At 37.7% G+C, this 12,453-nt stretch overlaps 1 protein-coding gene across 1 annotated transcript; it reads right to left on the bottom strand.

Annotated features, from left to right (window-relative positions):
* Positions 1–117: 117 nt before the first annotated feature.
* LOC137898702 (sodium- and chloride-dependent GABA transporter 2-like) lies at positions 118–11,575 on the bottom strand. Its single transcript, XM_068742743.1, has 14 exons — positions 10,991–11,575; positions 9,017–9,151; positions 7,773–7,913; positions 6,908–6,995; positions 6,701–6,833; positions 6,048–6,182; positions 5,018–5,121; positions 4,507–4,631; positions 4,282–4,394; positions 3,171–3,308; positions 2,952–3,054; positions 2,760–2,860; positions 2,006–2,176; positions 118–1,911 (listed from the first exon to the last, which is right to left on the bottom strand). Exons 1-14 carry the CDS (start codon positions 11,175–11,177, stop codon positions 1,804–1,806), a joined length of 1,782 nt encoding a protein of 593 aa, XP_068598844.1. The 5' UTR covers positions 11,178–11,575; the 3' UTR covers positions 118–1,803.
* Positions 11,576–12,453: the final 878 nt, after the last annotated feature.

Below are 12,453 nucleotides of genomic sequence, written 5' to 3'. Positions count from 1 at the left end.
TCTCATTAATAATGCAACATGAAAGACAAGAAAACACACAGCTGGGTGTCACTTTGATTTATTCAGGCAGTACAAACAACAGCTGATGAGTGAAGACTTGTCTAAATTATTGCACATACAGGACACACAACTGTCAATTGTATTTCACAAAGAGAGCATTTTGATGCGGTGTGAAAGTAGAGCTCATAGTTCCTCACGACAGTTTCAGCGCTTCAGCTCAAGCAGTGTAATGAAATACCGCCCTCTGTCGGTTCATTAGTGAAAGAGCAGTAAACCTTAATTATATTCTATTGAAATAACAAGACAGCAAACAGTGTAAATATGTCACTACCCTTTGAAAAACTTGAGAATAAATGATAGATTTTCATAATTTTGATCAAATGTTAAACTTTTTTTTAATCAACAAAATATCAATTTAATTATTATAGAAAGCTTTATTTTGTTCATATGTTATAACAAAATATTTATCCTAACACATAACTAAAGAATGCGCATTCCATCATCAGATAAGAGGAAGGGAAGGAAGTTAGAGGACGCTTCATTTGAAATCTTTTATACTAACTATTAGCCTACTCAATAAATCAATCAATAAGAGTAAATCCAGATAAACTAGACTACGGCTGTTGGCCTAGATGACATACCTGTAGCAGCTACATTAAAACAAGGAGATAAATTATAAATTATTCCTGAATACTTAACTTATTTAATAAATACACTTCAGGTAACTGTTCACAATGCTACTGTTAATACCCGGTGACATTAAATGAGACAATTTAAACATTAATGCACATAATGTCTGACAGATTCTTTCTGAGAACAATTATTTAAATTTTTTTTTTTTTTTTTTTATCCTAAAATATGAACATGGATCAGAGGTTGTGTGATTTTTGTAACTCTAAAAACATCTGTTCTATGCGAAAATTAGAGGGTTGGATTATTTTGTTCTTTTTCTTTCACATTTGGAGCTAACATCATATTGAGCTTTATTGCAGGATTATTATTTGTCACCAGCAAATTTAGAATTTAGAAATCGATTTAATCTCATTTTGTATCAAAAATGACTGGATGAAGACCAATCCTTGTGCCTTATCTGGAATGTAGTCCAAATATTATTACCGGTTAAAACTCCAAAAACCTACAAAATGAAAAATCCCAAAACTAAATGTTTAAAAACACTTGCGTTTAATATCACTTTTGAATAAACATCAGTTCAGTTTCAGGATTGATATTTTAATGTAGTTAATAGGTAATATGTAAAAAAAATCCAACAGTCAGTACCACTACATATTGCACTAGAGTATGCGCATCTCATACAAAACACATGTACATGTTGCTCACCCAAGTTGCCAGATAGGAAAGCACTGCCGAACACACTCAACTCATGAAAATCAAACTGAAAATTTTAGGCACTGATCTTGCATGAATTGTAATTCTCGTTTCATAAGATATTCCTCTCCTCACGTTTTCAAAATAATATTTTAGCATACTTTAATAGTTTCCAAATTCAATTGCTATCAAGATGTCTGAGGTGTTGCCTTGAAGTCTGTGATTTTTATGTTTTTATTTATTTATTCTGACTAACATAATCTTTATGAATTACTGGATAGTTTCAGACATTTCCCCAATATTTTTTAGTTAAAGTGGTCAGATTGGCAGTTTTAAACAGTGATGTACATCACATCTAACAACAAAACCACTGATCACTCCTCCTTCAAAAAGTACTTGGAGGGGTATTAATGGCACACTTTTCCAATATTAATATAGGTATTAACAATATCTGAAGCTGCTCCTCTTTGTCTGCTGTCACTGGGACACCATGCTTTCAGCAGATGAGGTCAGAAGCTCAAGAGTTTGCTTTCCTGACTTGTTCGCGGCAAGGTCTTCAGCTGGAGTACATAAGATAGCAATCCTCTAACAGAAGAGAAACAATGGTTTTGTTAAAAAAAAAATACCACTCTAGATTTTTTTGGTCTTGTCGATCCATGTATGTGTATCAACAGCTTACCTGTCGTAGTGTACCAGGAGTGATGCTGACGTTGTAGATCATCCAGATGGGAACTATGAGCGTGGAGGACAGAGTGAAGAACCAACCAAGAGCATAACCCCACCATGGATACAGAGTTGTGTTATTGAACTTCAGAGGTGTGTATTTGATCAAGGAGAAAACAAATGTTCCCTGAAAATAGTCAAAGAGATATAAATAACAGTGTTTAGGAGAAAATTTAGAAATATATATGCATTTAAAAAAAATGAAATCACCTTCTTTTATTTACATTTTAGAATGTTGAACCAATAATGATAACAATGATGATGATAATCAATAATGGGTGAACATCCCATGCCACAGAAATCATTGGCACATTTATTGAGATTTGAACATGGAGCTTTATTCTGGGTAGCTACACATCATAGCCTATGTTCGTAAAAGATAAAGAGTGTTAGAAGTAGATTAAACTGTGTATTTAGTGTGTTTGCTCGACATAAAATTGCTTACAAGGCCAAAGACCACATCGCAAACTGTAACTGTAGTACTTTGTGGGGTTGGAGGTCACACAAAAACAGCACCATTCACAAATAGCATTTCTTCAGTGTACTGCTCCAAACATTGTATGGAAACTGATTCTGGATGCTATTTGAACATCAGCATTTCCGTTGTCCTTTACTGAATTTGGCAAGGTGAAACTTGATTAACTCAGGTAGTGCTCACTATCCAGGGTAATACTGCATATCAAATTTGCTTAAGTGTGATTACAACTCACTGTGCATATGACTGGGGTGATGTATTTCAAACAATACTTGATCAAGGGAAGAGGCTTGTATCCAACCATGTCCTCAATGTTTTTATAAAAGCGGTCTGCACCTTTAAGATGATGGAAATGGAGAAGTGAAGGAATCAACATGACAGCGAAAAAACAAACAAACATGAACATTAATCTTGTTAATTATCTCACCATAAACCCATCCGACACACACAGACTGCAGTATGGCAAAGAGAAGCAAAGTCGTGCCACTGCACGAGTAATAGTCGAACAACTGGAAGATGTACAGTCCACCCTGTGTATTAGACATGACCTCAGTTATCTGCAATCGTCAAGCTCTTCTAGTGTAAAAACCCAAAAAATAGACATTACATCTAAAATATACAATGTGAAATGTTAATATGATCTTACTTCTGTAACCATCACAAGGCCAATGCTGAAACAAAAAATGCTGATGACAAGAAGGAGAAGTTTACGTCGATGGCCAACACGGAAGAAGGATGGATTCATGTCAGATACCGATGTTACGAGAGCTTCCAGACCTACAAACTGAAACATCGACGTCCCAGTTACACAACAATTTTTGACATAGTTTTCAAAGGTTGCGAGGATTCTTTTAATCTGCAGCTGGTGTCAAAAACGAAGTATCCAAAAGTCATTATTTGTATTTTAAAACTGAGGGCAAAAATCCAATGACAATAGATAGAATCGAACAATCAGGGCGATGGTGGCGCAGTGGTTGAGAGGGTCGTCCTATGAGGCAAGACACTTCACCCGCATTGCCTGGGCCTGCGCATGCAGCAGACTACAGTTAGACTGTAACTGCTGTAAACCAAATTGCCCTCCGAGGGACAAATCAATAAAAAAAGAAAGATTAAATGTTGCAATGAATGATCCCTGATCCCTCCCTAATGACTGTGATGGTGATGATGTATTACGCTACATGAACATTAATCACCACCAATGAGCTTTGAATTCTATAGTCCATTTTCATTTTAGTCTCGTCAGAGGAGAATGTAAAAACAGGCTTTCACGATGAGCAAAAAAGAAGTCAACTGGACTTGTTCAAGTTTGGACCCATCCAATCTAATTGAAATCTACAATAATGTGAAATCGAACAGCAAGATATATTTAAAAAAGTGTGTACAATTTTATGCTTTGACTGGTGAGACAAGTGAGGACAGGTAGCAAATACACAGGAAAAAGAGAGAACAAATCAAAGGGGATGGATCGATCACATTCTAACATGCAACATTTAAACTGATACTCAAGCATTATTGCTTGACAGTTAATTTACACAATTACAGATTATTTAGCTATTGCTATCTGAATTTTGCCCTCCACCAGTTTTAAAATACAGATCAATTCAATTTTTCTTCAGGGGGACATGCCCCTGAACCTCACCTGAGCACACTCAGGTTTAGTGCCTCAGCATTTTTTTTTACGCTGAAAATATCACGGCCGCAGTGACATTAACAGTAGGTGTGGCTTTGCTTTCAGTTCTTAAGAAGAGTCATCTGACCTGACTGTCTAATCCCAGCAAGATCAACATAACAAAGAAGAATATTGCCCAGAGATGAGGAAAGGGCATCATGGCAACTGCTCGAGGGTAGGCAATGAATGCTAAGCCTGGACCTGCAGTGAGAAAGAGATAGTCGTCAGATATTGTTCAACTGCTGAGTCAAAACCTTACTTTCATTAATTAATTGACGTAGTGTCTCGTTTGTAAGATGCTCCAGCTTCTCACCTGACTCTGCCACTTTGGATATGTCTGTGTTCTGTTCATATGCCATGAATCCAAGTACAGAGAAGATGGCAAAGCCAGCTACAAAACTAGTCGCACTATTCAGAAGACACAAGTAGACACAGTCTCTAAACATGGACAAAAACACAGATTTCATTAGTTTGTATGGAATTCCGATCATTTTTCTTTTCAGAGTTGAGAGTAAAATCCTAAACTGATGAGGATAGTTAAAAGATTCCCGTTATTCCTCAATTATCGCAGATATAATTGAAGAAAACTATACTTCAAAGAGACGGAGTCGCATTTACACACGAGGATGTCAGGTGTACTTTGAACGTAAATTACATACCAAATTTAATGAAATTGTCATTAGTTTTTTCATGAATGAGTTTCCCTTTCTGCTGCTTTTTTGCATGCCTGCTGAAGATGCTGACTTGGCAAGATTGTTAGAAAGTGTTCTTTCTTTCTGCGTGTGTTTTGAGTGGACAGTAAAATATATCACATTTAAACTTACTTGTAACAATCATTGTTGTACTTATTATAACTGCCAAGTGCAGCTAGGCAACCGATGCAAAGAGCATAGGAATAAAAGATTTGTGTACCAGCATCCATCCATACCTGCAAAACATGCATGCATCATGAATGAAAACTTTTTTTGTGTTCTGGTCAACATCATCAATACATCATAACTATTCACAAGTGATTTGAACTACTATTGATTTCACTAACATCAGCAAGGCGATCAGCTGTAAATACAGCTACATTGATACTTCCTTTATAGCGGGGGTCTGGTTTAGGACCAAAGGATTTCATCTCTGCTATTGGCTACGTTGTCCTGTTGGCCCCATCGTGCCCGGATCTGCAGCGTGCACTGGGGTGGTTTGAAGCCAAGTGTGAATCGAGTGGGTTGAGGATCAACACCTCCAAATCCGAGGCCATGATTCAGGATCGGAAAAAATGTGGTCTGCTCTGTTCTTGGGGCTTTGTAGTCTCAATATTTGGGGGTGATGATGAAATCACCCCCAACTTGACCTGGCGTCCTGGCTCCCCCCTTGCCGTAGCATCTTTGTACTTTGGATGAGGCACATTGTGCTTCATCAATCTCTAATCGAGATAGCAACTTCTTTTTGCGGATATTTGAGCTAGTAGTTGTTTCTTGCTCAGTGTGGATGTGGGGTTTTCGAAGGAGCCATTCTTCCCACATTCTCTGCATGCACCCCCGATCGCTAGCGTTGCTAGCGCAGTAGCACTACATCAACGCCCTGTTCTCTGACCTGCTCCACCTTTGTCTTGTTCCAGTAGCCAACTTGTCATCGGGTGTCCTGGTTCCCCACACCTGACACAAACCTTGTTAACCCGGGCGACGTTAGAGTCGGTATGACTATTATTTTTCATCGTTTCGCTCATTCTGAGGTACAGGCGTGTAGCGGGAAGGGTCTTACCTAAGGGCCCACTTGGATGCGGCTACTGCCCTGACCAGAATTTTAAAATATAATAAATATTATATATAAATACTATGGATTTATTTTACAAAATGCTCAAACCTGTGGGTCAAAGAGGCGGGAGGGATCTGGGTAGAGGTAAAACTTGATCCCGTCGATTGCACCAGGCAAAGTGATTCCACGAACAAGCAGTACCAGCAGCATCGCATATGGGAATGTGGCCGTAAAATAAACTACCTGGGAAAAAGCAAATGATCAGATGAATGCTGATGAAGCCATAGATACATATCTCTGCATTTCACAATATACAGGTGCTTTAACTGTTTTCATTGCATTCCCTTTAATTCCACAAACATGCCACGTGAACCAAAGGTCACATTTAAATACAGTATTGTAAGCAGAGTGAGGTACAAATGCAACTTTATACAGCGACGGCAAAGGAAGTTTATGATCTCAGATGTTTTTTGTAGGACTGTCGTGCTGCTTAATGAGTTCTTAATATTTCAAAAGTGATAATTCAGTTGGTAAAACAATATTTAAATAAATTGACCACAAATTAGTAGTGGTGTCTCACTACAAATATATAAACTTAATAACGTTGATCAAATGATTCTGCTGTCTTGGATCATCAAATGATCTTGATGATAGTCCAACTGTGGCTCTACTTTAAGTACTGGTTATTTATTAACCTCCCCATTGCCATTTTTCGAGGTACGAATTATATCCAGTTCATTGTCTGAAAAATGATGTGTTACCTTCCCAGTAGACTTCACTCCTTTCCAGACACAAAAGTAACAGATGATCCAAGACAGCAGAAGACACAGAGCCAACTCCCCTCGCAAGCTGCCCAATTCCTGGACGTTTCCTGTGACATTCAAAATTCTTCTCCTGCAAGTCACGATTTTAGTTAAGATGTCATTTGAGTTTGTTGTCATATTTCAGAATTTCTTAATCATACTCACTCCCAGAACTCTCTCACAGGGGATGTTCCATTTTCAACTTGTGTCCAGTTCAAATAATTAGCCCTTCCATTAAACTCCACGCAAGTCTCTGTTTCAAAGGAAGACGTGACATTTAAGCAAGGCTTTGGAGGACACGTGAGGTCATCATCCTGGAGGTCATCTTGCAAAAAGGTTTTAACCTTACAGTGCAACATTTTCACATCTCACTTGTGGAGTATTCCTCTTTCTTTTTATGCCGGCACATAATTTGTGCTAGCGTTCTCTGTAACTTTTACACTCACAACATAATATACTGTATTTTTATAAGGACTGCAATATTAATGGATTAACAAGGTTTCTTTGAGATTGTACATTTTAGTGAAGTCTTCTGTCCATTTGAGTCAAACCTTTTACGAGTAATTATAACAATATTTCTTTACCTTCTTAGGGGGAGTAAATACATATTAGAGACAGCGTTACTAGTCAATGTCTTAAAGAGGATCTCGCATCGAATTCAGTAAGTTTGTTCTATAACAGGAAATAAAACCCAAGTCTGGTAAAGTAAATTTGGTGCCTCAAGACCTCAACTGTTTAAAGCAGCTGCACCATGGCCTCCAGATTACAAACTAGCAACTGATAATTGATAGAGTAACACCACACACACACACACAATAAATGCAATGAGCCAATATTGCAATACATAATTCTAACAGTTGTTAATTGTGGTGGCAAAATTTAACTTTATGTGTATGAATTACATTGAGATTCTTTGACACAGTTTATTGCTTCATGTTATTTCGCACACAATGTTCTCTGAGTTATTGTTTGCCAGACATACTTCCCTAAATTCTTCTTGTATCACATAGTTAGCAGATCACAAAGCTACCTGTGTTCCAGCTATTTCTGCAACTCGCCCATGGAAGTTCAGCGTTGAACGAAAAGAACAAATACAGGAAAGCCCAAGCCAATATGACAATGTAATACGTGCTGGAGTATAAAACAACCACCTGATTGCCATAACCCAAACCTGAAAGAAAAAAAGAAAAAAGATATGATCACCAAATGATTGCCGTAATCACAATAGTTAACTAAAACGCACTCATACAACACATAACTCTGCAAACAGCATTTTCATTGAAACTGGAGCAATCAGAAAAATAATAACACTGATAAATTCTCATGACACTAATATGACCACAAAAATATGCTGTTAAATATTGATTGAGCTTAAATAAAATTATTTATATAGAAATCAAATATCAACATCTGATTATAATGTTTGAAAGAACAGCCATGAAATTAAAAAAGATTACACATTCAAGTGATTACTGGTAAATATTAAAAATATTTATTTGATTGACAGCTTCTTTACTTAGCACTTCAAAACATGTCAAAATATGCTGCTTCTTTCATTGTTATCAGAAGAAAAAAAAATCCAGCAAACATGAATTAGAAAAAAAATATATCCTAATGTATGTGTCTGTGGTTGTGAATACCTACTCCTGTACTTTCGGCTTGTCCCATGAGGGGTCGCCACAGCAAATCAACTTTTTCCACTTCGACCTCTAGTCCTGTTCCCTGATAGTTCCATCCTCAGCATCCTTCTACCAATATAGTCGCCGTCTCTCTTCTGGACATGTCCAAACCATCAAAGTCTGGTCTCTCTGACCTTATCTCCAAAACGTCTGACCTTCACTCTCCCTCTTATCTAATTTCTAATCCTATTCAACCTGGTCACTCACAAGGAGAACCTCAGCGTCTTCATCTCCTCCACTTCTAGCTCCGCCTCCTGTCTCTTCCTCAGAGCCACTGTCTCTAAGCCGTACATCATGGCTGGCCTCACCACTGTCTACTGACTCTAACCCTTCATCCTCGCTGACATTCTCCAATCACAGAGCACACCCGATCCTTTCCCCCACCCTTCATTCCTCTCTTTTCTAGAGCATACCATCTCTAAATTCTCCTCTACCTGCTCCCTGCAGATACACACCATTTTGTTAATTATTGTATTACACATTCACATCAATAATTAAATGTCATGTGTTGTACTTACAAATATCTTCACTGTAACATAGCTTATTTAATACACATTCATTCGACTCCATGTGTATGATAATACCAGCGATTTACCTTCAAAAAGGGGACAAATGTTCCTCCAACAGGTTATACTGCCCTGTTTTGTGTACTGGCCGAGAGATGTCTCCAGGAGAAACAGAGGGATGCCACAGGCAAACAGGAATAGCACATAAGGAATCAAAAACACGCCTTGGAGAAATGAAGAAGTTGAAGATGTTATAGCAGTAGTAGTAGTACTAGTAGATAGCACATAAATTGTATTTTGCAAGTTAAACATTTTTATGAGAATGACAAAACAATGCTACTCCTCCATTTAATATTATGTAGATTCTCACTCATCCAGGTATTTTAAATAAAATTGTATTGGATAAAACTGGACATATTTTTAGTTTAGAAGACATTTCACCCCCCAAAATGGCTCATCGCTGTCACAAATGGGGGTTTCGCCTACCTGATTGTCACGTTTCATTATTTTACAATTAACCTCTCAATCCCACGCTTCTCTCAAACCAGATGGCATCTCTGTCCAGAACGGGCACATTGTTCTTTTCAAAGTAGTGCCCCTTAACCTTTAGATACAGGACGACAGCTGAGTTGTGACTTGAATAACTGGCTATTAACAGATTAATCTCAGTTCCATTATTTCTTATGGGAAATATAGCTTCGGTTCTCGAACAGTATTAAGGAACAAATTATGTTCAACAACTGAGGTTCTCCAGAATTACCTCTTCAAACCAAGGCCGTGTTTGGCAGTTATTTCGGAACCATCTCTTGCGCTACGCTTATAGTGAGCATGCCTGCGTGTAAATGCAGTCTATTCATTTTTGAACATTTTCATTTTGTGTTTAGCTATCTGCAGTACTTTTTGTTCTAAAGCAGATCAACAGAGATTTTTCATCTCGCCTTCACTTTTCTACTATTTAGTATCATGTCTTTTGTAAATGGGAGTTCATAAGAGTAAGAATCAAAGACAATAGTTCATCACATGCAGCAGGTGTTACTTAAGAGTGGTGCAATGTGCAGGATTATGAGCACAGCAACCACCAAACAAAGACAAGAATTTACTGGGATTAAGCAGTTACACATTGAGTGAGGAATTTGAGCCAGTGGAAGGGTGAACTTGAAATATTAATGGTCACAATTAGAAAGAAATAGCAAGTATCCTGAAAAAGGGAACTAATGAAAACAAAAGACAAAAGTAAGAATAGTCATTACTTCTCCAAATATGAAATCACAGGCGCCCATCTTTTTAGGTATTTGTCCTTATTTAGCCGTAATACTGCCGTTATCTCCTCCATATAGTTCACTGACTTCAGTCTTTGGACCCACTGTTCCACTGTAGGCGGCTGTTGTTTAAGCCAATTCACAGTCATCATTTTGTGAGCAACCAGCACCAAAACTCTGACCAGATATATTGTACTTTTTTCACTGACATCAGATATGTTACCACTAAGCATTATCAGGGAGATATCGATTGTTACGTTCCAGTTTAAAATCACATTAATTTCCTTCTTTACTTTTTCCCAAAAAGGCTTGATAATAGGACATTCCCAGACTATGTGGGAGAAATCACCCAGCTGCCCACAGTTTCGCCAACATAAGGCGCTTGTACCTTTATTATAAGTGGCTACAATGATTGGGGTTTTAAAAAATCTCATTCTTAATTCCAGCTAAACTCCTTCCAGTTTGGGATGCTGAGACACCTGTGCCAATCCCCCCATGAATCTTCCCAATCTGAATCTTCTATTAATGCGTTGAGTTCTAATTCCCATTTGTTTTTCAAATCCAATGTGTTATCTTCCTGTTCTGCTTGAATAATTTTGTACAGATTAGAAATTATTTTTATTAACACCTTTTTGTTCTCCACTACTTATATCCAATATTGTTCAAAATGTTCAATATACATTTCTGATTGTCAATAAATATCATATAATATCTCTGAGTATTTTTAATTTTATAATTAATTTTTAATTTAAGACAAGTTTTTGCCGCACTGTGGACTTTGCAATGCCATGAACATGAACTAACCTCCTCCATTTTTGTAGCATAGGTAAGGGAACCGCCACACATTTCCAAGGCCAATGATTTGTCCTGCAACAGCCAAGAGAAACTCAAATTTACTGGCCCACTCTCCTCTGGCCTGGGTGCTGGGTGCAGGATAAGCTTCGCCCAAATCCAACTTGAATTTGACTTCTGGACCAAAAGGTGTAGCCATTGCACTGAAATAAATAACGGGAAAGTTAGGAGAATCAATGAATATTTCCTCTAGAAGAAATGCACTTTCCCAAAGAGCACAAGAGAATATAAAAACATCAACAACTATATATGACAACCCAGAATACAATTTGAAATAATAAGAATGATCAAGATTATGACCAAAAGTGTGATTTAGGGGATTATATACAGGACATCAGCACACAGCTTGTTAAGCAGCAGATGAGTACATGGTCCAAATTATGTCATTTTTAGACCACAATTTAGGTTCAGGATACTACGGAAAAAGCACGCACTGATCGATCTGCGCCGATCTCCGTAATTTTGGGGGATCGGACGATTCCTACATATGAAACCGATCTTATCCACCACCGCAAAGGTCTGAAAGTCAGCTTATTGGTGGTTTCAGTGTTTTGTTAATTTATCCTGTAGATAGTTATTTCATGATCTAGCTAAAACCTTATGATTTCCAAATACTGCTGTGCACTTTATTTTTGGTGAGAGGCTCAAAACAGGCCAGTAAGTCTAACCTGTTGCAGGTTTTGTTTGTTTTCAATAAAATAAGTTTGGATAAGAAAATGTAATGAACTCTTCCTTGGACCCAGCTGCAGCTTTCCACCAAGTTTCAACAAAGAAAACTGACATACATACTTAAACTGATTCTTATGAACATTGAAATTCTGCACAATGCCAACAGTCTTTCTATGTTGGGGGGTTCAGCACCGCATGGCATGAGGATATTTCTTCCATCAATGTTGCTTTTGTGCTCCTGCATTGGATTTGATTTGGTGTGGGAGGAGGAAGCCGGAGGAAACCCACAGAGACGAGGGAGAACGTGCAAATACAACACAGAAAGCCCTCAGACTTCTAATGATGTCAAACAAGCCAGGATGTGGGTCAGGCTAAGATTTTCAGCCAATCGAGTTTAAAACTCTTTGAGCTTTTGACCCCTGGTAGGCAAATGATGGATAAATCCAAGAAAAGATGAAAGGTTTCTGAAGAAAACAGAACGCTTACTGCTGTGAGCAGATTCAATTCCTCTCAGTTTCATTTCGGACAAACGTGTTGATGACGGAACACAGAAGCAGACAGATGGCATTTTTTTTGGTTTTTTGCGGGTGGATAATTTAAGTTTGTATTTGTATTTCCTAAATACGAGGAGGACTCAAACAGATATTGAGTTTGTGTATATATATATATATATATATGCAGTGTTAGCCTCGGTTTTTGATGTCAAAAGAGTTTTAGACCCGGGCGTTTTTCTTTTCTGTGGGAGA

This window comes from Brachionichthys hirsutus, chromosome 8 (assembly GCF_040956055.1).
Source record: "Brachionichthys hirsutus isolate HB-005 chromosome 8, CSIRO-AGI_Bhir_v1, whole genome shotgun sequence".
NCBI classification, from domain to species: domain Eukaryota; kingdom Metazoa; phylum Chordata; class Actinopteri; order Lophiiformes; family Brachionichthyidae; genus Brachionichthys; species Brachionichthys hirsutus.
This window is presented reverse-complemented; position numbering and strand designations above follow the sequence as displayed.